At 60.0% G+C, this 27728-nt stretch overlaps 2 protein-coding genes across 2 annotated transcripts in view; both read right to left on the minus strand.

Annotated features, from left to right (window-relative positions):
• ILDR2 (immunoglobulin like domain containing receptor 2) overlaps nucleotides 1-7600 on the minus strand; it is a 211067-nt gene extending 203467 nt beyond the window's left edge. Inside the window, exon 1 of the mRNA XM_056108555.1 lies at nucleotides 7596-7600. The gene's annotated coding sequence lies outside the window, so the exon portion shown is untranslated. The remainder of the gene's footprint in view (nucleotides 1-7595) is intronic.
• CD247 (CD247 molecule) lies at nucleotides 429-27650 on the minus strand. Its single transcript, XM_056108561.1, has 8 exons — nucleotides 27530-27650; nucleotides 2109-2212; nucleotides 1964-2014; nucleotides 1622-1699; nucleotides 1473-1505; nucleotides 1164-1220; nucleotides 784-825; nucleotides 429-532 (listed from the first exon to the last, which is right to left on the minus strand). Exons 1-8 carry the CDS (start codon nucleotides 27594-27596, stop codon nucleotides 467-469), a joined length of 498 nt encoding a protein of 165 aa, XP_055964536.1. The 5' UTR covers nucleotides 27597-27650; the 3' UTR covers nucleotides 429-466.
• Between the last annotated feature and the right edge of the window lie 78 nt (nucleotides 27651-27728).

The raw sequence follows: 27728 nt of genomic DNA on the forward strand, positions 1-27728 counted from the left end.
GCCTCCCCCATCCTGGTGACCCCCATCCAACTAGACTCTGTGTGTGTGTGTGTGTGTGTGTGTGTGTGTGTACGCGCACGTGCAGAAACACCTCCCACCAGAGAGATCCTCTGTCGTCCTTCGTCCCCCCCAGGCCCTTTCCCTGGGGTGCCCCCTGCCTGCACCCCACGTCTGAACCTCCGTGTTGTGTCTGACCCCAGAGGTGGCATTTCTCAGAAGCGTTTATTGAGAGCAGCGGGGCTGGCATAGCCAGTGGTCAGCGCGGCCTCGGGGTCTCCCCACGGCTTCAGCGGTGGCCTGTCCCCGGGCCCCCTGGCGGACACAGACAGCAGCAGGCAAATTTACAGCAGCGCCAGGCCCCCCTGGAGCCCCCAAACAGGCTGAGTCCACGCGTCCCTGAGGGCAGGGCACCTCACAGCACCCTTGATGGGGGAGGGGATCTGGTCTGGGGGCCGGAAGCTGAGCGCTAGCGGGGCGGCAGGGCCTGCATGTGGAGGGCATCGTAGGTGTCCTTGGTGGCCGTGCTGAGCCCCTGGAGAGAGCAGGACACGCGTCAGGCCCTGCCTGCCCTCCGCGTGCGTCTCCTCCCTCACCCCAGTGAAATTCTCCCAGTCTGCTTCACTAGAGAGAGAATGGGGGCCCCCAAGGGAAGGTCAGGGCCGCGCAGCCACGGTGAGCTTCCTAGCGCCCCGGACAGAGGGAAGGGAGGGCCTGAATTGCTCCCAGAAGCCCAAGAGCACCCCAAGGCCGGGCCGGGGAACCCCCCGCTGGCCGCAACCTCACCTGGTAGAGGCCATCGTGGTTCTTGGTTCTGTGGCGCTGGTTCTACAGGATGAGTCAGACAGGGGTGAGGAGACCATGGGGGGGGCCCCCGCAGACCCCAGCCCAGAGAGGTCCAAAGGCCCCGCGGGATTCAGACATCAGAGTCCCGGGGCAGGGAGCACCCCCCACCTCCAGCCACAGCCTTCCTGGGTCTGATGCAGTGCATCCCATGAGAAATGGGGATCTGGGGCTCCCGGGCATGGCTCAGGGCTGGGCCAGAATTCAGGGCCCGGGGTCCGGCCCCTGCCATTGGTTTAGGGGAACACCCCACTCCTTGGCCAGGCCAGGGGCCCGTGCGTGCGTGAGGCGGTGCTTGTGGACAGCGCAGGCAGGACCCTCACCTCTCCCTTCATGCCGATCTCGCTGTAGGCCTCCGCCATCCTGTCTTTCTGCAGGGCCTGCGGGGACAGTGAGGACGAGGCTGGCCTCACCCAGTGGCCATAGCCCCGGGGACCCACAGGAGGCCACACCTTTCACATCTGGGGGCTCCCACAAATGTCTCAGCCCCCACCCCACCGGGTCCACCTCCCTTCCCCGCCCCCGCCCTCTAGGCCTCTGGAACCTTCCGAACCGCCCATCCAGGTCAGCGGTCAGTGGGCCACACAGCCCGCCTGATGCCCCAGGACTCCCCGCCAGGGCCCCCCACTTACGTTGTACAGGCCTTCCTGGTGGTGTGTCCTTCTCTGCATGGGATAGATGGGGACAGAGGTCAGGGGGCCGCACCCCCCTACACTGTCCTCCCCCCAGTCACAGGGGACATGGGTGTCTTCCCAGCCCGCGCCTGAAATGGGCCACTTACCGGTTTGCTCCTGCTTTCGGGGTTCTGACCGCGGCCCTTGTACAGGGCGTCATACTCGTCTCGGCCAGCGCCCAGCTCCTGCAGCAGGGGACAGGGCAGGACCCCACACTCATGGCCACGTACATCCCTCTGACGGGCGCCCACAGGAAGCACCCCCCGGGCCCACTTCCCGCTTCTTCCTGAGCACCCAGTGCTACTCAGTACTAGCCAGTGCTTGGTGTTCAGTACTACTGAGTACTCATTACTCAGTGACAGCGATGTCCCCCCTCGGGGTAGTCAGGAAGCAGCTCTGGAGGGGCCGCTGGTCCCCGGGCGCCCCCCACTCCCACCGGGTTGACTTACAATGTAGACCTGGTTCTGACCCGACGGATCTATGGGCCCACTGCGGCTGAACTGGAAGAGGAGGAGAGCGGGTTACAGGGACGGCAGGAGAGCCCGGGGCCACACAACGGCGTCCCCAGACAGGTCTCGGCCCCCCAGCACCCACCTTGGCCCTCAGGAAGAGGGCGGTGATGACGATGCCATAGATGAAGAGGAAACCGTCCAGCAGGTAGCAGAGTCGCGGGTCCAGCAGGCCGAAGCTCTGGGCCTCTGCGTGGGACAGTGGGGGTCAGCCAGGCTGGGCCCAAGCACACCCCGATACCTGGAGGCCACCCCACACCCTCTGACCACACCCCACAGCACCCCACGGTGGGAGTCATGCTTCTGGGAGCTTCTGCAGATGCCCCGCTCAGCCCCACCCCTGAAATGCCCACTCCCCCTGGACGCCCCTAGCCCACGCGCCCCCCCCACCTGCCGCCGCATTCAGGAACTTCAGGGTCAGAGTCCCAGGCTGCACCTAAGTCTCCAACTGCTCTACGCTTTGGCGCCCTCTGGTGGCCGCATCGTGGAACTTCAGGGTCAGAGTTCCCAGGCTACACCTAGGCCTCCCTCCACCGGGTCTGCCCTTTGGCATGCGCATCCAGGAATTTCAGGGTCAGGGTCCCAGGCTGCACGGAGGCCTCCAACTGGCCTGCCTTGGGCGCCCTCCGGTGGCCGCATTCCGGAATTTCAGAGCCAGAGCCCCAGGCTGCACCTAGGCCTCCAACTGGTCTACGCTTTGGCAGCCGCACCTGGAATTTCAGGGCCAAGGTCCCAGGCTTCACCTAGGTCTCCAACTGGTCTGTGCTTGGGCGCCCTCTGGCGGCCGCATCCAGGAATTTCAGGGCCTGGGTCCCAGACTGCACCTAGACCTCCACCTGGTCTACGCTTGTGCGCCCTCTGGTGGCCGCATCCTGGAACTTCAGGGTCAGAGTCCCAGGCTACACTTGGACTTCCAACTGGTCTGTGCTTGGGCGCCCTCTGGTGGCCGCATCCTGGAATTTCAGAGTAAGGGTCCCAGGCTACACCTAGGTCTCCAACCAATTTGCCCTTTGGCGGCCGCATCCTGGAATTTCTGGGCCAGGGTCCCAGACTGCACCTAGGCCTCCAACTGCTCTACGCTTGGGCGCCCTCTGGTGGCCGCATCGTGGAACTTCAGGGTCAGAGTTCCCAGGCTACACCTAGGCCTCCCTCCACCGGGTCTGCCCTTTGGCATGCGCATCCAGGAATTTCAGGGTCAGGGTCCCAGGCTGCACGGAGGCCTCCAACTGGCCTGCCTTGGGCGCCCTCTGGTGGCCGCATTCCGGAATTTCAGAGCCAGAGCCCCAGGCTGCACCTAGGCCTCCAACTGATCTACGCTTGGGCGCCCTCTGGTGGCTGCAGCCTGGAACTTCAGGGTCAGATTCCCAGGCTACACCTACGCCTCCAATTGGTCTGCTCTTTGGCAGCCGCACCTGGAATTTCAGGGCCAGGATCCCAGGCTTCACCTAGGTCTCTAACTGATCTATGCTTGGGCGCCCTCTGGTGGCCGCATCCAGGAATTTCAGGGCCAGGGTCCCAAACTGCACCTAGACCTCCACCTGATCTACGCTTGGGCGCCCTCTGGTGGCCGCATCCTGGAACTTCAGGGTCAGAGTCCCAGGTTGCACCTGGGCCTCCAACTGGTCTATGCTTGGGCGCCCTCTGGTGGCCGCATCCTGGAATTTCAGGGCCAGAGTCCCAGGCTGCACGTAGGCCTCCAACTGGCCTGCCTTGGGCGCCCTCTGGTGGCCGCTTCAGGTCAGTGCCAGTGGCGCGCCTGCCCCTGGTCCTGGCTGTTTTATCTCCCTTGGTTGTCACCTCCTCTGACCAGCGACCGCTCTTCCTGGTTTCCTCCGAGCCAGGAATGCCAGAGCTTGTCAGAGCAGCCCAGAGAGAAGCTGAGACAGGCAGGCTCATCTAAAGTGCTCACAGACCCTGGCGGCATTACTGTTGGGCCTTTGCCTAACCTCCCTCCCAGACCCAGCCCTGCCCACCCCAGCGCGGGACGGTGCTGGTTGCTCCGTGAGCTGGACCAAGGGCCAGTGCTGCCACCCACGTCCCCAGAACCACCCTTGAGCATCTCAGACCATCAGTCTGTCTCGGCAAGAACCACATGAGTCTCCTTCTCCCTCCCAACATGCTGTTTCTGGGTTGCACACAGCCACAGAGGGGGGTCACGGACAGGGTCAGGGACAGATGGGGTCAGGGACAGAGGGTCGAGGCAGATGGGGGTCGCACACAGGGTCACAGGGTCACTGGCGGACAGGGCTGGGGTCAGAGGTGGTACTCCCCAATGTCATGAGGAGCTGGGTGGGGCCCCCCGGGAGGCAAGGGAGGGGATTCCAGGAAGTTCCCACGCTGGCCCCTGGGTCCTGGCCCCTCGACCTCCTCCCGCCCACAGTCCCCCCTGACTCCTGAGCCCCCAGCAGCTGGCGTACCCTGTGGTTTCGGGGTGCAGCCGCCCTCCAACGCCAGCGTCTCCTCCCGAGGTTCCTGTGGGCGCCCCCACTGCCCCACCCGCCCGGGGCTATGAATGCCCCCAGCCCCCATCGCCTCCCCCCAACCCGGGGCTCACCAGAGAACAGGAGGGAGTCGGGTCTCCTGGTATCATCAGAGCCTCATGCCCTTGGGAGCCATGGCTGGGCTTGCAGGGACAGAACAGACTTTGTCCCCCTGCCGTGGCATCGCCAGGCGCCCAGGAACTGTGCCCATGTCTGTCCATCCCGTGATTGTGCCTGTCACCCCTGGCCAGGGACCCGTGTCCCGTGTGCCATGTCCCGTGTCCCATGTCAGGTCCCATGTTCTATGCCTGTGTCCCGTGTCCCGTGTCCTGTGTCCTGTATCCTGTGACCCACATTTGTGTTTCGTAATAGCACACAGGGAGGGTGTTTGCCTTACACGCAGCCGACCCAGGTTCGATTCCTCCGCCCCTCTCAGAGAGCCCCGCAAGCTACCAAGAGTATCCTGCCCGCACGGCAAAGCCTGGCAAGCTCCCCATGACGTCTTCGATATGCCAAACACAGTCACAACAAGTCTCACCATGGAGACGTTACTGGCGCCCGCTTGAGCCAATCGATGAACAACGGGAGGACGGTGCTAGACTGTGCCATTTGTGTTCCATGTCCACGTCCCACGTGCCCATGTCCTGTGGCCCATGGCCCATCCTAGGAGTCCGACCCGAGTCCCTCCATGTCCCCCCCATAACCCCCTGGGGCTCTGAGTGGGTTGCATGGTCTGGCACTGGCCTTGCAGGTGGCCGAGCCTGGGTCGGTCCCCGTGTGGCCACCTGAGCCCCACACGAACAGCCCCAAACCCGCCGGGAGAAACGTGAGCAGCGGCAGCCACGTCCCTGGGGTCCTCACGCCCCGACATCCTTTCCCACACCCCAACATGCACCTGGGCCTGGCTCCCGGGGACCCCGCCCCCCCACGCGCCCGACGTGTGACAAGTGGGTGTCTGGGTAGGACTCACCAAGCCTACCCCCCTCTGCCCCTCGGGGAGCTGCCCCCAGTCCCAGTGGCTCTGCGCTCTGGCAGCCCCGGGCCGGCCCACGCCCCGCCATCCCCGCATGTGACGCAGAAGCTTCTCAGCATCAAAGACCCGTCACGCCGCAGCCCTGCCGCTGAGGCGGGTTGGGGGGGGCGTGGGCCGGGCTGCGGAGCTGCCTTCTCCGGAGGACTGAGCCGTGGGCTCCGTCCCTCTCCCTCTTGCTTTTGGGGTCACCCCTTTAGTTTGGGGGACCCCCTCCAGGAGGTCACGAGGTCACCAGAGCCCCCAACATCCCGCTGGGTTTTGACTCTGAACCCTTACGGAGCTGGGTGAGAGGGTGAGGTGGGTCCTACACATCCTAACCCCCCAGGAGTCCCCTCCCCCCGGGTGGCCGCCACGTCCCCTGCTGGCCTGTGACTCTCGCCAAGCCGTGCCCGAGTGTGCCCGTTTGTGGAACGAGAGGAAACTGGCCCTCGAGTCCGAGGGCCCCAGCCCTGTCCCGTGGCACCACCGCCAACCCCTCCCTCATTTCCGTGCCCACAGGAGGCCAGAGCTGGGTGCGGGTGAGGGTCCATCAGGCTGGTCCTGCATGCACGTTCCAGGGGGGCCGAGAGTTGGGGGAGCCCCGCTGCTCCCCCACGCCAGGCCCAGGCTGGGGGTGAGGGGCTCAGGGGTCTCAGGCAGCGTCTCCGGATGCACCCCGAAGTGCAATAAGGCCGCGGGTGCCCCTGGCTCCAGGCACGCAGGGCACAAGTTGCCTTCTAAGCTACTTCCGGCCAGGGCACTCGGGGGTACCCTGCTGGCCATCTTCAGGTGCAGGGACAGGGACAGGTCCCATGTCCTGTGTCCCGTGACTGTGTCCCATGTCCTATGCCCGTGTCCTATGTGCCATGTCCTGTGTTCCGTGTTTGAGTCCCATGTCCATGTGACAAGTGCCCGTGTCCCAAATCCCATGACCCCTCCCAGCACTGGGGTCATCCCTCAGCCCTGTCCAGCGCAAGGACATCCAGCAGAAACCAGCAGCCTGCAAAGCCCTCCCTGAGAGCCACGTCCCCCACAGTCTCCTCAGAGCATCTGGAAACTTCCCCGGGAGTGAAAACCCCGGGAGGTTGGCAGGGGAGGGCAAGGGGGATTGTCCACCTGCCCCCAGCCTGCCTCTCCACCTTGGACGCCCACACTTTGCGGATCACGAACCAAGAGCCCCAACGCTGCTCCCCTGAGCACTGCTGGGGGTGGTCCCAAAGCCAAAACAAAACCAAAGTTTTGTTTTCTCAGGATGGGGGGGGCGGTGTTGAACAAGTGGGCAGGGGGAGGGTTTGTAGGTTTGCTCTGAGGTTTCTCCACAAAGGGCCCAATTTGAACGGGAGAACAGTGCATGTGAGGGGCTGGAGCGACAGCAAGCGGGGAGGGCGTTTGCTTTGCACGCGCCCGACCCGGGTTCGATTCCCAGCATCCCATAGGGTCTCGAGCACCACCAGGAGTGATTCCTGAGTGCAGAGCCAGGAGTCAACCCTGAGCATCGCTGGGTGGAACCCAAAAAGTAAAAAAAAAAAAAAAAAGTTGCATGTGAGTTAGAAACAGCAGTGCCAACGTGTACACATGTCCACGGCCACATGCCAACGGACTTCATCTTAATTTTTTTTTCGGTCCAGGGGTAGCGGGGAGGTTGGACAACACCCAGCGGTGCTCAGGGCTGACTCCTGGCTCTGTGCTCAGGGATCACCTATAGCAGGGCTCAGGGACCCTACAGGAGGCTAATGAACCCAGGTCAGCAGCGTGCCAGGCAAGCGCCCTCCCTGCCGTGCTATCATTTTGGTCCTTTTATTTTCGTTCCGTCCGTGACATCCACTATGGAAAGATTTCCAGTGAGAAAAAGAGAGGCGGGGGCGGGGGGGGGCTGGAGCGATAGCACAGCGGGGAGGGCGTTTGCCTTGCACACGGCCGACCCGGGTTCGATTCCCAGCATCCCATAGGGTTCCCCCGCCCCAAGCACCGCTAGGAGTGATTCCTGAGTGCAGAGCCAGGAGGAACTCCTGAATATTGCCGGGTGTGACCCAAAAAGCAGAGAGAGAGACAGACAGACAGACAGATTCTGGGGGTTGGGCCGCAGCCGGCTGTGCTCGGGACTGACTCCTGGCAGGGTCTGGGGACCAGGGTCAGCAACTTCCATCCCCCTGAACCCTAGACACCCCGGTCACGGCAGCCCCCTCCCACGCTTAAAGGAAAGATACTCCACACTAGGGGGGTCCTAAGGCAAAGGACCAGCATCCCTCCCTGGGACCCCCAGACAGACGCACTTTTTCCTCATGGCCTTTTCTTTTGTCCTCTCTCTCTCTCTCTCTCTCTCTCTCTCTCTCTCTCTTTGGCTTTTTTAGGTCACACCCGGCAATGCTCAGGGGTTCCTTCTGGCTCTGCACTCAGGAATCACCCCTGGCGGTGCTCAGGGGACCCTAGGGGATGCCGGGAATCGAACCCAGGTCGACCACATGCAAGGCAGACGCTCTCCCTGTTGTGCCATTGCTCCAGCCCCTGTCTTCCCTTTAAGCCTAGGTCTGAGGTGGGCTGGACCCCTCGTGAGGACCCACCCATCAGTGTAACGAGGTGATGCCTCCAGGCCCGACCCCCCTGGCACCCTGACAGGCGCGTTCTAGAACCTTCTTCTGTGAGCCCACATGGCCCGCTCACGCCCGGGAGAGAGAGGTCGCTCCCAGGCTGCCTTCTCATCCGTCCCGTCCTGCCCCCGCTAAACTGGATCCAGAGACGGTGGGCCGCAGAGGTTTTGTTTGTGTGAGGCACCGAGTTTGAGTTCCGATGTGGTACCTCGCCCCAAACACTGCAGGGTGGTGGTGGGGGGTAATTCCCCGCCCCCAAAATCCAGCCCCACTGGAGCAGCGCCTTGAAAAATAAGTGAAACGAAGCTGGAGCAATAGCACAGCGAGGCAGGGCATTTGCCTTGCACGAGGCCGACCCGGGTTCGATTCCCAGCATCCCACAGGGTTCCCCAAGCACCACCAGGGGTAATTCCTGAGTGCAGAGCCAAGAGTAACCCCTGTGCATCGCTGGGCGTGACCCCCATAAAAGCAAAAAGTAATAAAATAAAATAAAATAAGGGGAACGGAACTCCACAACAGACGCGGGTGCTGAGGGTCCCAGTCCCGACACCGCGGGGGGCTGCCCCGTTCGGGGAGGCAGAAAAATAAGAAAACTAAAGCATCGCTCTCCTTCCCCGCAGCTGAAGGAAGTGACACCCACGGCCCCCGCCCCCAGCCCTCACCCAAACGCACACAGATGCTGGAGTTCCTAAAACGGAACAGATGTTATCTGGCTCTGAAAGGCAGCTTAAAAAAAAAAGAAGAAAAGAAAGAAAGAAAGAAAGAAAGCACAGCTCGCAAACCTGGCCATGGTGTGGAACTGATTTCATGAGGCCTGATGTTGGGGGCCTGATGTTGGGGTCCAGACAAAGGCCGCCCCCTAAACCCATTTAGCTGGACCAGGAGAGGGTGACCCACTGGGTCTTCACTTTTTTGTTGTTTTGGGTCCCACCCAGCGATGCTCAGGGCTGATTCCTGGCTCTGCACTCAGGAATCACTCCTGGCAGTGCTCGGGGGACCCTATGGGACGCCCAGGATCGAACCCGGGTCAGCTGCGTGCAAGGCCAACGCCCTCCCCGCTGTGCTATGGCTCCAGCCCAACAGCTGACTTTAGATCCCCCTGGTTAGAAAATCAAATTTTGACTTTGACTTTATCTAAAACACGGGGCAACCCTGGTCCACACTGGCCTGACCCCCCACCCCCACACACACACAAGATTGGGTGCCCCCCTGCTCCTTTTTGGGCAAACTCCATAGTTTTGAGACTCTTCGAATTCAGGGCCAAATGACCTTCCAGAGAGAAGGGCCCGGCTTACACTGTGCAGTTCCTTTTTCTTGTTTTGTTTTCGCTTTTTGGGTCACACCCGGCGATGCTCAGTGGTTCCTCCTGGCTCTGCACTCAGGGATCACTCCTGGTGGTGCTTGGGGGACCCTATGGAATGCCAGGGATTGAACCCAGGTCTACCATGTACAAGGCAAACACCCTCCCCGCTGTGCTATCGCTCCAGCCCCAAATTTTCTATTTATAACTTATTAAATACTAGATCTTAATTTCTGCAACATGCCCCCAGTTCATAAAACAACTCCTTCACAGCTCGGGAACAGCTAGTGGCTGAAGCTGGCCTTCACACGACAGTCACAAAATTCAGTAAGAGGCACGATGGCCACTGGGAAGGATTCTCAAGCAACAGGTAGATACGGCTCACTCTCCACAGGCCCTGATGAAGGAACAGTAACGTCTGTATGCCTTCCACGTTTGCATGTGAGGGGTCAGGGAGATGGTCCAGCTGGCTAAGTGCACACTCACTGTTTTCTGTCTACTTTCTTCTGCAAAAATATATGGTCCCGAAGATATGGGATCTTTGGGGTTTTTTTTTTTGTTGCTGTTGATTTTGTTTTTGTTTTTGTTGTTTTGCTTTTTGGGTCACACCTGGCGATGCACAGGGGTTCCTCCTGGCTCTGCACTCAGGAATTACTCCTGGCGGTAGCTCAGGGGACCATATGGGATGCTGGGAATCGAACCCGGGTTGGCCGCGTGCAAGGCAAACGCCCTTCCCGCTGTGCTATCTCTCCAGCCCCGACATGGGATCTTTGATCAGAAAATAAATTTATACCTGAACAAACACACACATTATATTTTTGGGTTTTGGCCCACACCTGGCGGTGTTCAGAGCTGACTCCCGGACCTACACTCAGGACTCACTTCTGGTGGGCTTAGGAGACTATACAGGGTGTCGGAGATAGAACCCGGGTTGGCTGTGTGCAAGGCTAACTCCGGCCCCAACAAATTTATATTATTGTCATGGTTCACTGTCACTGTCACTGTCCTCCCCGTTGTTCATCGATTTGCTCAAGCGGACCCAGTAACATTGTGAGACTTGTTACTGTGTTTGGCATCTCAAATACGCCAGGGGAGCTTGCCAGGCTTTGCCGTGCGGGCGGGATACTCTCGGTAGCTTGCCGGGCTCTCCGAGAGGGGTGGAGGAATCGAACTCGGGTTGGCCGTGTTGGCTGCGTGAAGGCAAACCCCCTACCCACTGTACTATCGCTCCAGTCCCTGACCCTTTTCCCCCCAACCCCCGCCCTGCTATGCCCACTCTGGTTCCACTAACCAAGACCGCAAAGGTGTGTGGGGACACAGCCAGGGAGTGGGCATCTGCCCGTTGGTAGCTCCCCACTCACACATACCCCCTGTAAAATCCTCCCTTGACAACTTGGATATTTTTTTTTTTCGCTTCTTTGGGTCACACCTGGCGATGCTCAGGGCTGACTCCTGGCTCTGCACTCAGGAGTTATTCCTGGCGGTGCTCAGGGGACCATATGGGATTCTGGGAATCAAACCCGGGTCAGCCGCGTGCAAGGCCAACGCCCTACCCGTTGTGCTATTGCTCCAGCCCCGACAACTTGGATATTTAACCACCACCATTTCCTTTCAAGGAATAAACGTCAGAGGGAACAGAACTTGAGCAGAAAAGGCTATAAATGTGCATATTTACAGGACTGAAGTGATAGTCCAGTGGGGAGGGCGTTGGCCTGGCACACAGCCCACCCGGGTTTGATCCCCGGCATCCCATAGGGTCCCCCGAGCACTGCCAGGAGTGATTCCTGAGTGAAGAGCCAGGAGTCAGCCCTGAACATCACCAGGTGTGACCCCCACCAAAAAAAAAAATCTTTTTTTTAACTCCTCGGAGAGGCTTTAACTGTGCACATTCCTGAGTAAGCTACAGGCCACATGGGGACTTTCTCTCAGGCTGGGAGTCATTATAGGGACCCCCAGGGGCTGGGGCGAGAGCACAGTGGGGAGGGCGTTTGCCTGGCAAGCAGCCAACCCAAGTTTGACCCCCCTCATCCCATAGGGTCCTCCGGGCACCGCAAGGCGTGATCCCTGAGCACTGCCAGGTGTGAACCCAAAACAAACCAACCCCCCCCAAACCTTCCCTCCCAGCCTTGCCTATGCACACACGGCCGACAGACCCCGTCAAGACACCCCCGATTCAAGGGACAGAAGATCCCCTTTCTGGTGCCCCAAGGTATCAGCGCCCAGGCTGTGGTTGGGGAAGGGAGTGGTTGGCTTTGGCTGGTGAGTTGAGATGCCAAGTCCTGGGTGGGGGGAGGGTCCCAGAGCACTGGTGCCCGGGCCCGCCACAGCCACAGGCCCGGCCACAGTGCATGTGGCTAGCAAGAAGGACACACTCTCATCCCAGGCCTCAGGCCGCCAGTCACCACATCCTTCCGCTCGGGGGGGATGGGGGCCACCAGGGCCCAGCCTGGCCCACTGCACCAAAGCCCGGACTTTGGGGGCTGGGTCCTCCCTCCAGGGGCCCCGACTGGCCGTTCTTCCCATGGTGCTTTCTCAGGGACCCCGAGGCGCCCACACTGACCCGGGTCCCCCCCTAGGTCCTGGGCTGATGCTCGTCCTTCACGGCGTCCCTGGGACAGAATCTCAGGTGTGTGGCCGAGCTGGGATTGTTTTCTGGCTCTGAGTCACTCTGGTGATTGAGCCATGGGCAGAAGCTACACACACACACACACACACACACACACACACAGCAGGGGTGGTTTCTCCCCCCGGGGTGCCGAGGTCTTTGTGCAGTGGTTGGGCCCATCCTGGGGTCCCAGCGTTTGGGATAGGGGTCCTGGGTCATGACCCCCCCCTTTCTCCAGGACAGATCCTGTCCCGGTTCATGGTTCATGGGCACACAGACCTGGAACTGTGTCCGCAGGAATGAAAACGGGTGTTAGGGGCTGGAGCAATAGCACAGCAGGTAGGGTGTTTACTTGCACAAGGCCGACCGGGTTCGATTCCCAGCATCCCATATGGTCCCCTGAGCAATGCCAGGGGTGATTCCTGAGTGCAGAGCCAGGAGTAACCCCTGTGTATTGCCGGGTGTGACCCAAAAAGCAAAAAAAAAAAAAAAGAAAACGGGTGTTATAAGGAGGTCCCGGGTCCCCCTTGCTCTGAGGCAGAAGCTTTGAGCTCTTTGGGGACAGTCTGCAATACCCTGAAAGTCACAAGCTGTGCTTTGGGGAGCCCTGGGAGCCCCACGCCAAGGAAGAGTCAAACCTACAGAAACAGAATCCTGACCGGGAATGGGCAGTGAGTCACACAGTTTACATGTGGGTTCCCCAAGGCCCATCCTCTCCTCCGGAGCGACCCCGATCTCTACCAGGTGTGGCCCCCCCAAAAAATGTACTGACAGCAGCACACTGGAGCAATATAGCACGGCGGGGAGGACATTTGCCTAGCACGCGGCCGACCCGGGTTCGATTCCCAGCATCCCATAGAGTCCCCCAAGCACCGCCAGGAGTGGTTCCTGAGTGCAGAGCCAGGAGTCAGCCCTGAGCATCGCCGGGTGTGACCCCCAAACCAAAACAAAGCCCAGGAGAGCTGACGGTGACGAGCGTCGGTGAAACTGCAGTGCTGGGGCGGGTGGAAAGTTTCGGGGTTCCTTCCCAGGCCGGAATGTCCCCTGCAAGATGCGGCTCCCACCGGCTCTGTGGCCAGAACTGAGGCGGGCAGCGGGGTGTGGGGGGTGGTCCACGCTGAGGGTCCATCAATATAGCGTCGCCTCTGTCGGACCTGGGAGGACCTGGACATGCACCCCCAAAACTGCACATGGCTTGGGGCTGCTCAGATGGATGCGGAAAGTCCTGGGGGCAGTGTGGAGTGGCCAGGCACACAGGGACACCCCCCCACCCTGGCCACTGCCCAAGCTGTGACCACATCTAACTCAGGAGGGCGTTGACAGAATGATTTCCCTGCGATTTTCACACGGTCCCAGCCGGACAGCACTGACTGCTGGCCACAGGACCCTTGCATGGCTTTCACATGGTCCCAGCTGGACATGATGAGGAAGGGTCAAGGCAGCTGGAGTGGTCGTAAGTACAAGTGAGAGTATTCATCCTACACACAGCAACCAGGGTTCGATCTCCGGCGTCCCTGAGCACCGCCAGGAAGGATCCCTGAGTGCAGAGCCAGGGGCCAGCCCTGAGCACTGCCAGGAGTGGCCAGCCCCCCCCATAAATAAGCCCTAAGGGAGCCAGAGAGCCGGCGATGCTGGTTGTCACAGCCCTGTGGACCCAGTGGGGGCTGACCGGCCCCTGACCAAAAGCGTGTCCGGTGTGACTCAGAGACAGGACTGCATCTCCCCCCGAAGGAGCCGGACGGACAGACGGACTCAGGAGCCCAGGGAGGACATACCAGTTTAACCCCTTCAAGCCCAAGTCCCGCAGGGGCCCTCGCAGGTGCTGAACGGGGAGAGAGGGGGGCCCCCACCCCCGTGCTGAGCCACCGAGAGCCCGGCCCGTGGGGAGCCTGTGACGGCGGCAGCGGAATTTTCCTCTGGACCTGAAATCAACAACAACCTGGGGACCCCACTGGGGACACCCCTGCGCCCCGGCCGACAGATGGCCCAGTGGGTGGCGGGGGGAGCACCAGGGAGGGGCCTTCATAGGACGGCAGGGAGGGCGCTGGCCTGGCCCGTGGCTGACCCGGGTTCTACCTCCGGACCCCAAGCTTGCCCGGAGTAATCCCTGAGCACAGAGCCAGGAGTCAGCCATAAAGAAGCAAAACAGGGGGTTGGAGCAATAGCACAATGGGGAGGGCGTTGGCCTTGCACGCGGCCGACCCGGGTTCGATTCCCAGCATCCCATAGGGTCCCCTGGGCACCACCAGGAGTGATTCCTGAGTGCCAGGAGGAACCCCTGAGCATTGCCAGGTGTGACCCAAAAGGAAAAAAAAATAGAAAAAGAAGAAGCAAAACAGAAAAAAAGAAAGTAAAAGACCCACTTTCTTCCCCAGGGCAGCATCAGGGAAACAGGGTGGGGGGTCTTCTGGGGTCTCATCAATTTGTAGCAAGTGAAACCATCCCAGATGTCACTAGGTACCTGCTGCCTGCTCCCCTCTGCCAACCCAACCTCCCGGCCCTTGTCCCCTTCCGGTCACTGTGACTTACTTGCCCTGGCTCCTTGGTGAAAGCCACCCCCCCCACACACACACAGTCCTTATGGTCACAGACCCAGAAATCCGCCCACCGGCTGTGCCCAGAACCTGGTCCCCACCTCGCACTGGGGTTTGGGTTTTGTTTCTGGGCCATACCTGGCGATGCTCAGGGCCGACTCCTGGCTCTGTGCTCAGGGATCCCTCCTGGAGGGGCTCAAGGGACCCTAGGGGAGGCTGGGGATCGAACCCAGGTCAGCTGTGTGCAAAGGAAATGCCCTCCCCGCTGGGCTCTGGCTCAGTCCTCTGCCCCACCTTGAAAGAAGGAAGAATTGATGGGCTGGAGCAATAGCACAGCGGGGTGGGCGTTTGCCTTGCATGCAGCCAACCCGGGTTCGATTCCCAGCATCCATATGGTCCCCCGAGCACCGCACCACCAGGAGTGATTCCTGCGTGCATGAGCCAGGAGTAACCCTTGTGCAAATAAAAAAAAAAAAGAAAAAAAGAAAAAGAAGTGGAGTCGGAGTGATAGCACAGCGGGGAGGGTGTTTGCCTTGCTTGTGGCCAACCCGGGTTCGATCTCCAGCATCCCATATGGTCCCCCAAGCACCGCCAGGAGTAATTCCTGAGTGCAGAGCCAGGAGTCAGCCCTGAACATCGCTGGATGTGACCGCCCCCCCCAAAAAGGAGGAAAAACTGACCCCAATTTAGGGGCTGGAGAGAGAGCTCAAAGGGTAAGGTGCTTCCTGGCATGTGGCCAACCTGGGCTTGCCATGTTCCCCCCCCCGCCCCAGGGTGCCCTGAACCCTGCCTAGAATGAGCACAGAGCCAGGAGTCAGCCCTGAGCACTGCCAGGCATAGCTCACCAAAGCACCAAAACACAGGACCAGAGCTTTTTTTTCCCCCCCTAGGGGAAAAGGCACAAAACCTGAATGTAAATGACCCGGGTTCCATTCCGAGCACCGCCAGGAGAGATTCCTGAGCACAGACCAGGAGTCAGCCCTGAGCACAGAGCCAGAAGTCAGCCCTGAGCACAGAGTCAAGAATCAGCCCTGAACACAGAACCAGGAGAGACCCCTGAGCACAGAGCCAGGACTCAGCTCTGAGCACCACTGGGTGTGACCCAAAAACCAAACCAAAAAAAAAAAAACAACCAAAAATTGTTCCCAATTTCTAAGAGCCGAGTGTAGTTTTGCTGCCGTCTGAGGTCACACAGCTCAGAGGCAGAATTCTCCCTCGGGTCCCCCCTCCTAAACCTAGACTTTTTCCCGTCCAACTGGGACCCCCTCAATAGCCTCCCCGCTCTCCCCAGAACCCACATGCAAGGGGGCTCTTGGCCAGGGCGACCCCCATCTCAGCTCCATTTCAAGACCAGATCTTGCCGATCTGTGCCTGAGCCCGCCCCCCCGGGACGTGAGCCAGAGCTTGGGGCTCCGCGTGGGTGTCCCCCTCACCCCGATTCTCAGCAGGGCTGGGGGTGCGGCCGTGGGTCTTGCTGTAAGCCCGCGGCACCTGCGTCCCCGTCCCCCCCTCCGCGAGGCCGCCACCCCTCCCCCACAAACAGCTGCACAGGGCTGCGGGCAGGAGGGATGGTGTGAGGCGTGGGGGTGCAGTGGGGGGAGGAATTGGGGCACCCCTCCCCCACAGGCGCTGCAGGTGGGAGAGGGTCCCGCGGGTGGGGGGCCCAGGCCCCCCCAAGCCAAAAGCTGGGAACAGTCCCGGGACATGGCTGGATGTGGCCCCCAAAACTTCAGCCGGCAAACAGAAACAAAGTCGTGGGAACTGGCGGCTGTTGACCTGGGCTGAGGGTCCAGCCCCTGGCCCCAGGGTCCTTCACGGAGCTGGCCCAGGGCGGCTGCTCATTGCTGTTTAACTGCATTGGCCCTTAGCATCCCCTGCCTCGGGGCTCGACCCTGCTGCTTCAGCCCTGACCACTGCAGTGCCCGCCGGCCGCCCAGCTGAGAAAATGTGCTGTGTTTGCGCTCAGGATCCTGGGGGTGCCAAGGGGTCAGGGAGCAAACGGAAAATTCTGGGGCTGGGCAGGGGCCAGGGGGCAGCAGGGCCTGGCTGCAGAAAACGTTCTGTTGTTTGGGTTTGTTGTTGGTTGTGCGTGTGTGTGAGTGTGTGTGTGTGTGTGTGTATGCCTGGCTGCAGAAAACATTCTGTTGTTTGGGTATGTTGTTGGGTATGTGTGTGAGTGTGTGTGTGTGTGTGTGTGCCTGCTGTAGAAAATGTGTGTTTGGGTTTGTTGTTGGTCTGGGGGGGTGAGTGTGTGTGTGTGTGTCTGGCTATAAAAAACGTTGTGTTGTTTGGGTTTGTTGTTGGCTTGGGGTATGTGAGTGTGAGTGCGTGTGAGTGTGTGTGAGTGTGTGAATTTGTGTGTGTGAGGGTATGTGTGTGTGTGCCTGGCTATAGAAAACATTCTGTTGTTTGGGTTTGTTGTTGGTTTGGGGGGTGTGAGTGTGTGTATGCCTCGCTGTAAAAATTGTTGTGTTGCTTGGGTTTGTTGCTGGCTTGGGGTGTGTGAGTGTGAGTGTGTGTGAGTGTGCGTGTGTGTGAATTTCTGTGTGTGTGAGGGTGTGTGTGTGTGCCTGGCTGTAGAAAACATTCTGTTGTTTGGGTTTGTTGTTGACTTGGGGTGTGTGAGTGTGAGTGTGTGTGAGTATGCGTGTGTGTGTGCGCACATGAATGTGTGTGTGTGTGTGTGTGTGAGTGGGGGTTGAACCACACCCGGTGATGCTCAGGGCTTCCTCCTGGCTCTGCGCTGGGGAATCCCTCCTGGGGGGCTCAGGGGACCCCCCACCGTGCTCTCTCTCCCGCCTGGAATCTCTCCATCAGGAAGAGGCTTAAGGACCTCTTAAGTGGATCCACTGACATTCTACCGAGACAGTCTACACCGCGGCCGTGTGGGCTGGGGCTGGCGGGAGCCGTGCCTTGCTAGGGGGCCTGGTCAGCAGGGGGGCCATCTGGGGCCCCAACTGACCTCCCACCCAGCCTCGGAGCTCAGCGCTGAGACTCTGTGGCCTGGGAACGGGCCACCCGGCTCCGGGTGGGCTGTGGGGAACCAGGTGCGGGACACGTGACCCGAATATCTAGAGACGGAAGTTGAGGTGAGCAGACGTGGGGGGCCCAGGGCTGCAGCCCAGAATCGAGGGAGACTCCCCCACCACGGGGTGAGTCAGCAGGGATGGGGGGTCTGGGGCTGTGTCCCTCCCTGGGCCCAGGCCGGAGCTGTGCAGGCAGGAGAGCGAGGACAGAGAGTCCTCTCCACACACGGGCCCTGTCGCCCACCTGACTAACTGGCTATCTCCATCCCTCTCACACACTCACACTCACACATTCTCTCACACACAACAGCCCTCACACACTTACACACAAGCTCTCACACACACTCACACACACAATCCTCTCACACACACTTAAGCACAAGCTCTCTCACACACTCTCACACACACAACCCTCACAATCACACTCTCACACTCACACATTCTCACACACAACAACCCTCACACACACTCACACACAACACTCACATCTCAACACTCACACGTTCTCTCTCACACACAATCCTCTCACACATACTCAAACACAAGCTCTCACACACTCTCTCACACACATAACCTCATACTCACACTCACTCATAACACAAGCTCTCACATTCACACACTCTCACACATTCTCACACACACAACCCTCACACACTCTCACACATGTTCTCTCTCAAACACAACCCTCACACACACAAACATAAGCTCTCACACACTCACACACATAACCCTCACACTTACACTCTCACTCTCACACATTCTCTCACACACACAATAACCCTCATATACACACTCAAACACAAGATCTCACACACTCACACACACTCTCATACATTATCACACACTCACACATCCTCTCACACACAACCCTCACTCTCTTACATACTCATAAACACAAGCTCTCACACTCACACACTCACATTCTCTCACACACACAACCCCCACACTGACACTCATAAACAGGAGCTCTCACACACACATTCTCTCACACACACACAGCTCTCACACTCACGCCCTCATAAACACGAGTTCTCCCATTCACACACTCACACACTGTTACACTCACACTTTCTCACACATTGTCGCTCACACATTCTGTCACGCACGCAAAAATGCACACATACTCTCACATGTATCACACACACGCTCCCAACACACTGTCACACACTCTCACAGTCTCTCACACACACTCAAACGCACAATCCTCACATTTACACACTCACATTCTCTTACACTCACAGTTCTCTCAGGCACGCACGTTCTCACAAACCTCTCACACCCACACTGTTTCTGTCTCACACACACTCTCTCTCCACACACACACACATTCACTGTCACGCCTCACACACATTCTCACTCACACACATTCTCTCTCACACACACTCACACTCTCCTTTGCTCTCACAGGGACTCAGTCACCCCGAGTTGGGGCCGAGCCCCCGTCTGGGGTACACGCAGGTGCCCCGAGGATGACGGCGGATTCGGGGGGATCCGCCCTCTCCCCATTTCCTGCCCAAGCAAAGCTGCCCTCCGCCCTCCGCCCTCTGCCCTCGCGGGGGCCTCTCGGGGGAAAGGGGAGCAGGGGGTGTCTCTGGCCCCCCGCAGCGGGGCCTACGTGTGTCCCCCTCGCCTGTGGGGCCACGCAGGAGGCCAGCCCAGAGCCGGATGGACAGAGGCGGGTGTGAGCCGGGGGACACGGCCCGGCTGTGGCTCCCCGAGTCATCCCGAGATCACAGAACACGCTGGCATCGGGGTTCTCGAGGGTAACCCCGGTGTCCCGGGGGGCGGCACCCTCTGACGTGTCCCTTCCATCTTCCGGTCGGCACCCTGCGCCCCGCAGCGCCCAGCCCGGCCAGAAGCCAAAGTGGTGCCCCCGGAGACCACGGCCTGAGAGCGACCCCCGGCCCGGCCCCGGGCCCCTAACGCCCTGGGCAGGTACTCTGTGAGGTTGTCTTGGGGGCAACCCAGAGGGGGGGTTCAAATGTCCCCCCCAAACCGTCCCTTCGGGGGCTGGAGCCATAGCACAGTGGGGAGGGTGTTGGCCTTGCACGCAGCTGACCCGGGTTCGATTTCCAGCATCCCATGGGGTTGCTAGGAGTAATTTCTGAGTGCAGTGCCAGGAGTATCGCCGGGTGGGACCCCAAAAAACAAACAAAAAGACCCCGTCCCTTTGGCCAGGACCTGCTGGGTGGAGGGTCAGACAACGGCCGTGTCTGCACCCCAGACGGCCTCGAGTCCAGGAGGGGCTTACGGGGCGAATGACCCCCACAAGTCTCCGCATGGAGAGGGGTGATTGCAGGGGACCCAGCAGAGAGGCACTGGGTGGGCCCTCACCCACGGGGGGTCCGTGGCGATCAGCACAGAGCCCCCCACCTCTGCTGGTGCTCGGGGATCACTCCCGGCTCTGGGTTCAGGGTTCAAGCCCAGACCTGTCCCCCAGCCTGTAATCTCTGCCTGGACACCACCTTCCGGCCCTCAGTTGGCGTATTTTGAAGCTTCTCTGGGAAGGAACAGCAACGGGCCGCCAGGAACCACACTTAAACCACCACAGGTTTGAAGGAACTTTCCAGAAAATTGCTCCGAGACCAGAGAGGAGAGTTCCCAGGGTGCCCTGAGCCTGGGCTGGAGCCCGCCTGCCTGCTACCCTTTTCACACTCAGGTCCCCTGGGGCTCGGTGGCTTTAAACCCACCTGCCCCCAGTCCACAGCCACTGTCAATCAAGCAAAGCCCCAGGCCCGTCCCGTGACCGTGGGAACTTCCTGAGAGGCCAAGCCCAGCCGGGGACCCACGGCGAGAAAGGACACTCGTGAGTCCCACCAGGAAAACAGCGAAATCGCCAGCAAAACCAGAGCTGTCCCTTGTCCCCTAATGCGTCCCTTGGGGTCGCACCCAGCGGCTCCCGCCCGGCCCATGGGGGGCTTGTGGTGGGAACCCACTGCGGCAGCCCAAAACCTGTCAGGGGGGGCTTTGGAAGGGGGCCCTGGGGGCTTTGAAGTCACCTCACCCCCTGAGGAACTGTCCGGCAGACGGGGGTCAGGGCAGGCACTTCGGGGGCATCTTGGGGGCAACCACCTGGACGAGAAGCACCTTTGGCCTTATGGGTGGGCGTGAAGGCAGCCTGGAGGGAAGTGACCCTAGGAAAAAGCACCAGGAGAGTGTGTGTGTGTGTGTGTGTGTGTGTGTGTGTGTGTGTGTGTGTGTGAATGTGTCTATGTCTGTGAGTGTGTGTGTGCCTGAGTGTGTGTCCGTGTGTATAGATGTGGGTGAGTGTGGGTGAGTGTGTGTGTGTCTGTCTGTGTGTGTCTGTGTGCATATGTGTGTGTGCCTGAGCGTGTGTGTGAGTGCGTGTCTGATTGTGTCTGTGTCTGAGTCTGTGTGTCTGTGTGTGTGAGCATGTGTGTCTGAGTGTGTTGTCCAAGTGTGTGTATGCCTGTGTGTCTGAGTGTGTCTGAGCGTGTGTGTCTGGCTGTATGTGTGTCTCTGAGTGTGTGTCTGACTATATGTGTCTGTGTGTATCTGTGTGTGTCTCAGTTGTCTGAGTGTGTGTGTCTGAGTGTGACTGTGTATCTGAGTGTGTGACTATGTGTGTCTGTGTGTCTAAGTGTGTCTGTCTGAGTGTGTGTGTCTGAGCGTGTGTCTGAGTGTGTCTGAATGTGTGTCTGAATATGTGTGTGTCTGTGTGTCTCTGGTTTGGGGGTCACTCCGGGCAGTGCTCCCTGGTGCTGAGAAGGACCTGCGTCTCCCACATGCCAGCCCTCTGCGCCATCTCTTGCTCCTTAATTCTTTTTGTTCCCTTTTGGGGCCATTGTGTGCTCAGGGCTCACTCCTGGCGGGCCCAGGGGTCATACTGGGTCAGTGAAAACCCAGTCATCCCTGTAGACAAACGCCCTTGGCCGTCACTTGGGCGGTGCTCAGGGCCACCTTGGGCTGTGGCTCAGGGCTCACTCCTGATGGGGCTGTGGGATGCCCGGGGGTTGAAGGGAGACCCCCCTCACTCAGGCCCAGAGGAAAGGCGGGCGGTTAGCTCAGCCCGACATGCGGCCGCCCTCCTGACCAGCGCCTGTGGGCCCCGGCTCTTGGGGTGGAGGGGGGGAAGGGCTGCTGTGAGCCCGTCAGCACTCCGTCTTCTCTGACTCCCTTGAAGACAGAGGACATGGCCAGACCCCACAGACTCTGGAAGCGTCCACACGGTTTTCTCTTTGCTCTGGGCTTGCCGTGTAGACGGGTGATCTGGAGAGAAAAGACTCGATTTCTCTCTAACCTGATGAGCACAACCAAAGGAACCCTGAGGGGCTCTGACTCCTGATCGACCCCCGCCAGCTGCTAAGCTCAGCGGAAAAACACCCGCAGAGCCCCACAAGATCACCAGAACCCAGGGCTGCAGGGCCCGAGAGACAGCACCTTGGGGACAAACGGCATTTGTCTTGCACGCGGCCACTCAGGTCCAATCCCTGGCACCCCAGAGGGTCCCCCGAGCCCCGCCAGGAGTGATTCCTGAGCGCAGAACCAGGAGTCAGCCCTGAGCACTGCCAGGTGTGACCCAAAAACAAACAAACAGAAAAACCACCAGAAAGGGGAAGGCGTTTTCCTCCACGCGGCTGAGCGGGTCCCATCCCAGCACCCGTCGGGCCCCGCAGGAACGACCCCTGAGCTCAGAGCCGAGAGTGACCCTGGAGGTTCAGTGTGGCCCCCAAAAAAAGAGAAAAAAAGAGTTAGGGAGCAAGGCGGGAGGCGAGGAGATGGGGCAGATTTCTGGACGCAGGAGACGCGGGTCCACTCTCAGCATCCAGCTGCCCGGAGTGACCCCAAAACCAGAGAAACACACACTCACACACACACACACACTCTCACACACATTCACACATGTACACACTCACACTAGCTCGTACACATATTCACACTCTTAAGCACACACACACAATCACACTCTCACGCTCCCCCCTCACACATACACACACGTTCTCACACACACTCACACTCACACTCACAGTCACACACACTCTAACACATTGACACACACACATTCACACATACACAAATTGACACACGCTCAGTCACTCACACACATTGACACACACACTGACACACGCTCACAGTGATTCACACACACACACACACACACACACACACACTCACTCATGGCGCTTCTCCCCAGGACGGTTCTCTCCAGCCCGGCCTGCAGGGCGGAAGTCACCCTCGTCCAGGTCTCGGCCCCAGACCCCCAGTTTCTCCCACGCTGGGTCGTGACACCTTGGGTAATGGTGTGACCGTCAGGTACGAATCCCCCCCCCCCCCCCGCGCTGAGAGTCTGAGGGGACATTGTCACGGCACGGGGACTCACGACACAGACGTGGGCCTTGGCGACACGCGGATCCCTTTTCTGGCCGTGCCGGGGGTCGAAGCCTCACACAGGTTCTCCGCCAAGCAGCCGGGCTCCCCGTGTAGGGTTTGGGGAGCCCCACTCGGGGCTGGATTCACCTTCAACACCCACTCCTGGCCCAGGGTTAGCCAAGGCCACGCCACACTGCCCAGGGCACCACATGGGACGTGTGTCAGGCAGTGAGGGGGTGAGGAAAGAGAGGGAGAGAGAGAGGGAAGGAGAAAGAGGGAGAGGGAGAGAGAGAGGGAGAGAGAGGGAGGGAGAGAGGGAGAGAGAAAAAGGGAGAGACAGAGAAAGGGAGAGGGAGAGAGGGAGAGAGAGGGAGGGAGAGAGGGAGAGAGAAAAAGGGAGAGACAGAGAAAGGGAGAGGGAGAGAGGGAGAGAGAGGGAGGGAGAGAGGGAGGGAGAGAGGGAGAGAGAAAAAGGGAGAGACAGAGAAAGGGAGAGGGAGAGAGGGAGAGAGAGGGAGGGGGGGATCTGCCAGCCTCTAGAGAAAACACCAGCATAGCTGCATTTACTAAGGATGAGAGGGAAACCGTAGCTTCCAGAAGATTTGGTAGACCTGGGGACTCCAAATGAGGTCAACAACAGGCCAGCATGAGCCGGGCTCTCTCTCTTTTTTTTTTTCTTTTTGGGTCACACCCGGCAGTGCTCAGGGCTGACTCCCGACTCTGCACTCAGGAATCACTCCTGGCGGTGCTCAGGGGACCCTATGGGATGCTGGGAATCGAACCCGGGTCGGCCGCGTGCAAGGCAAACGCCCTGTCCTCCTCGCTATGCTATCACTCCAGCCCCAGAGCTCTCTCTTTTATTTATTTGTTTTTAAATTTTTATTTATTTTTCCCCCCAGGCTCTCTTTCAATGGCCGCGGGTCTGGCACCGCGGAAGGCCTCAGGCCCAGTGAGGCCATTCCCTGCAGAAATGGTTCTGGGGCTCCCCAGAGGAGGGTCTGCCTGGGGCTGCGTCCAGGGACCCCACAGAAAGGCAGCGTGGAACCTTCTAGAATCATGTAGAACATTCTAGAAAGTGCCTGGACTCTTCTAGAAGGCATGCCCTGACAGGGATGGGGGGACGGCTGCCATGCGCCTGCCCGGTCTCCTCTCTGATCCGTGAGCTAAGTCCTGCAGTTCCCCCATTCTCATGGACAAAAAGACCCCCAGGGAGCTGGGCGGGGGTGGGGGGCAAGGGCTGAGGACTGGCTTCGCATGCTGGAACCGGGTTCTAGTCCCAGATTCCCCCCAAACAAACAAAAACACAAGAGAGAGGCTGGTGGGGGAGGTAAGTGCCGTCTCTGGGGAGCGTCCGGGGTGTGAGAGGGGCCAGGCTATGCGTCCCCCCAACTCCCGGCAATCCCCCCACTCCCTCCTTCCTTCTTTCTTCCCTGGAGTTTGGAAACGGGAGTCAGGAGAGCCGGGGAGTGACACACACCCCGCTGGTGGCACTGGACCCCCCACAATGTAAGCTCCCCGCCACAAGGACCCCCAAGAGACCTACAAACTGACTCAGGGATTAGCACAGAGGCCGGACCCAGGGGGGCTCACCCGGCTGGGCCCAGAGCTGTGGAGGGGGCATTTGGGTAAGGGTGTGTGTGTGTGTGTTTGCGTCTAAGTGGGTCTGTGTCTGTCTCTGTATGTCTGCGTGTCTGTGTGTTTGTGTGTCTGTCTGTGTGTGTGTCTGGGTTTGTGCCTAAGTGTGTCTGTGTCTGTGTCTGTGCGTGTTTATGTCTATGTGTGTGTTTGTGTGTTTGTGTATTTGTCTGTGCATGTCTGTGTTTGTGCCTGTGTGTGTGTCTGTGTGTGTTTGTGTCTATGTGTGTGTGTCTATGTGTTTGTGTATCTGTGTGTCTAGGTTTGTGCCTGTGTGTGTGTCTGTGTGTGTTCATGTCTATATGTGTGTCTGTGTTTGTGTATCTATCTGTGTGTCTGGGTTTGTGTCTGCGTGTCTGTGTATCTGTCTGTGTGTGTGTCTGCATTTGTGTCTATGTGTGTGTCTGTGTGTGTTTGTGTCTATGTGTGTGTCTGTGTGTTTGTGTCTGTGTGTGTCTCTGTGTCTGTCTCTCTGTGTCTGTCTGTGCCTGGATGTGTCTGTGTGTCTGTCTGTCCATGCAACCGTCCCTTTGTCTGTGGGTTTTTCAGCGCAATCCTCGGTGCTCTGCGGGTCTCGCCATCGAAGGCTTTCCTTGCCCCAAGGAGCGTCTGTCCAGAGGGGTCACGTCCTCTCCTGCTGACAACAGCCCTGGGACTTCAGGCCGCTGCTGCTGATGGGCCCTGCAGTTTGTTTAACTCCTGGGGACCCCAGAAGCGGCGAAGAAGGGGGTCAGGGAGCCTCTGATGTGGGCGGAGACCCCAAGGAAACAGCGGGGCTGGGGAACGGGGCGGGTGGGCACAGGGGTGGGATTCGCCGATCAGAACCGCAGCAACACGAGCCTCGCTACCTAAATTACGTTTAAAACAAAATTAAATCTAGGGCAGAAGTGATAGCACAGCGGGGAGGGCGTTTGCCTTGCACACGGCCGACCCGGGTTCGATCCCCGGCATCCCATAGGGTCCCCCGAGCACCACCAGGAGTGGTTCCTGAGCTCAGAGCCAGGAGTGATCCCTGAGTATCGCCGGGTGTGGCCCCCAAAATTGTTGGTTAAAGAGAAAAGTATGAAGGGGCTGGAGCGATAGCACACCGGGGAAGGCTTTTTGCCTTGCACGCGGCCGACCCAGGTTCGATCTCCGGCATCCCATCGGGTCCCCCGAGCACAGCCAGGAGTGATTCCTGAGTGCAGAGCCGGGAGTCAGCCCTGAGCATCACCAGGTGCGGCCCAAATACCACCCCTCCTCAAAAAAAAAAAAAGCCATAAAAATTACATCTAGATGTTCAAAGACAAAAGCAAAAGTGAAAAGAATTCTCCCGTGAACATGGCGGAGGAGACAGAGGGTCTTGGGGCTAACCGGTTAGGAGGAGGGCAGATGGTCTGGGCAACCAGGGGTCTGTGACCAGGACGGGGGACAGCGCTGGCCAGCAGCCACCAGCCCCGATGTCGCGGGCAAGGTCCCTCCAGCCACCTAGAGATGGCCAGACGGACTTGGACACAACCGTCCTGGGGCTGGTGGCGGCCCTCCTTCCCCAAAGGCCTGTTTTTATGTGGGGGCACATGCCCAGGGCCGCATCCTCGCTGCCACCCTACCCCCGCACCCCGGCCTGAGGGTGGCTGGACCCAGAAATCCCAAGAGGGGAAGAGTTGGGCTTCAGCGACGGGCCAGGGCCAGGCCCAGGCTGAGCACGGAGACGGCTTCTTCCCCCTCGGCCCAGAGAGGTTGAGATGCAGCCAGGGGTTGCACAGTGAGCACAGGAACAGCCCTGGGGATCCACCCCAATTTCTGGCTGCTCCTGACCGACAGACAGACTCAGTTTAGGGGGGGACAGACTCGCTCAGTGGGGCCAGCAGGATAGTGTCAGGGTGTTTTCTGGACCTGGAGGTGAAGCAGGAGGAAGTGTGTCTGCACCCACCTCTCACCCAGGGCCCCCCTCGGGTGGGGACCTACCTTGACCCTGAGTGTCCCCACGGGGTACCAAGGACATGCAAAGGGAACCAGAGCCTGGCTGAAGAGCGGAGGTGGCCCAGGGCTGGGGAGGGGCGACACCCCCAGAACGCCGATGGCCGAGGGGTGGGAGGCAGGAGGGTGATGGGGGGTCATACTCCGAGCCCCAAGCAGACCCCTCCCGCCCGCTGCTACCCCGGCCCCCCCCAGCCCCGCCTGTCCCCCGGGGACCCCAAAGTCCCAGCCCGAATGGGGCAAGGAGACCAGAGACGCCTCATCCCAGGCCCAAAGCTCCCAGAATCACCAGCTCCCCGAAATCATCAACCCCCAATTCCCCAGCTCCCCTTAAAATCACCAACTCCCCCCAATACCACCAGCAAACCCCCTCCCCCCGATATCACCAGCCCCCTCGAAATCTCCAGCCCTGGCCTGGCCAGACCCTGCCTTCCACCCTCGGGTGGCACCCCCCCATGCCACGGCCTCCTGTCAGGAAGGGAATGTTCCAGAAAGGCCAGGGTGGGCGCTCAGGAGACCCGGAGTGTGGGGGGGCTAGGCCAGGCTGTTCTGTGCCCCCAGGCTGCTGGTCTCTGTCCAGCCCGGGGTGTCCAGGAAGGACACTATCTTGCTGAAGGACACTATCTTCCGGGCATCCTCCCTGGCCACGGGGCTGCTCAGGGGTACAGGGTGGCCATGGTCACTTCCTACCCGCCTCACCGCATCACTCCTGGCTTGTCGAGGGACCTCGGGGGGCGGCCACAGTGCCCCCCCGCCCACCCCCCGCCCACTGACACGCTCTCGGTGGACACAGGAAGAAGCAACAGGGTGAGGCTGGAACTGGCCCGCCCGGCCCCACCCTGCTGGCCCGGCCGAAACTCGTGTCCCCTCGCCCTGAGCTCCCGGCCAGGCCCCGACTCAGGAAACTTCTCGACCCGGGAATGGTAAGTTCCTGCTGGTGGTCGGGCACCAGGGCCAGTGTGGCTGGCTCGCCTTGAACATGAACGGGAGGGTCGAGGTGGCCCCCGCACGGGTTCCGGGGGACGCGGGCACTTACCTGCGGGCAGGAGTTGGGTCTGCAGGACAGCGGCCACCACCAGGCCCCGCCAGGCCATCGCGTCCATCCGTCTAGGGTGCGAGGGGCCCGGGAGAGCGTCTGAGGTGCCTCAGGAAGTGGGGGGGCGCTCCAACAAGCAGGCACCTGCCCCGGCCACACGCTCACCCCAGCCGCACCCAGGCAGGAAGCTCAGGAGGGT

Source organism: Sorex fumeus, unplaced genomic scaffold (genome assembly GCF_029834395.1).
Source record: "Sorex fumeus unplaced genomic scaffold, SorFum_2.1 ptg000226l, whole genome shotgun sequence".
In the NCBI taxonomy this organism is placed as follows: domain Eukaryota; kingdom Metazoa; phylum Chordata; class Mammalia; order Eulipotyphla; family Soricidae; genus Sorex; species Sorex fumeus.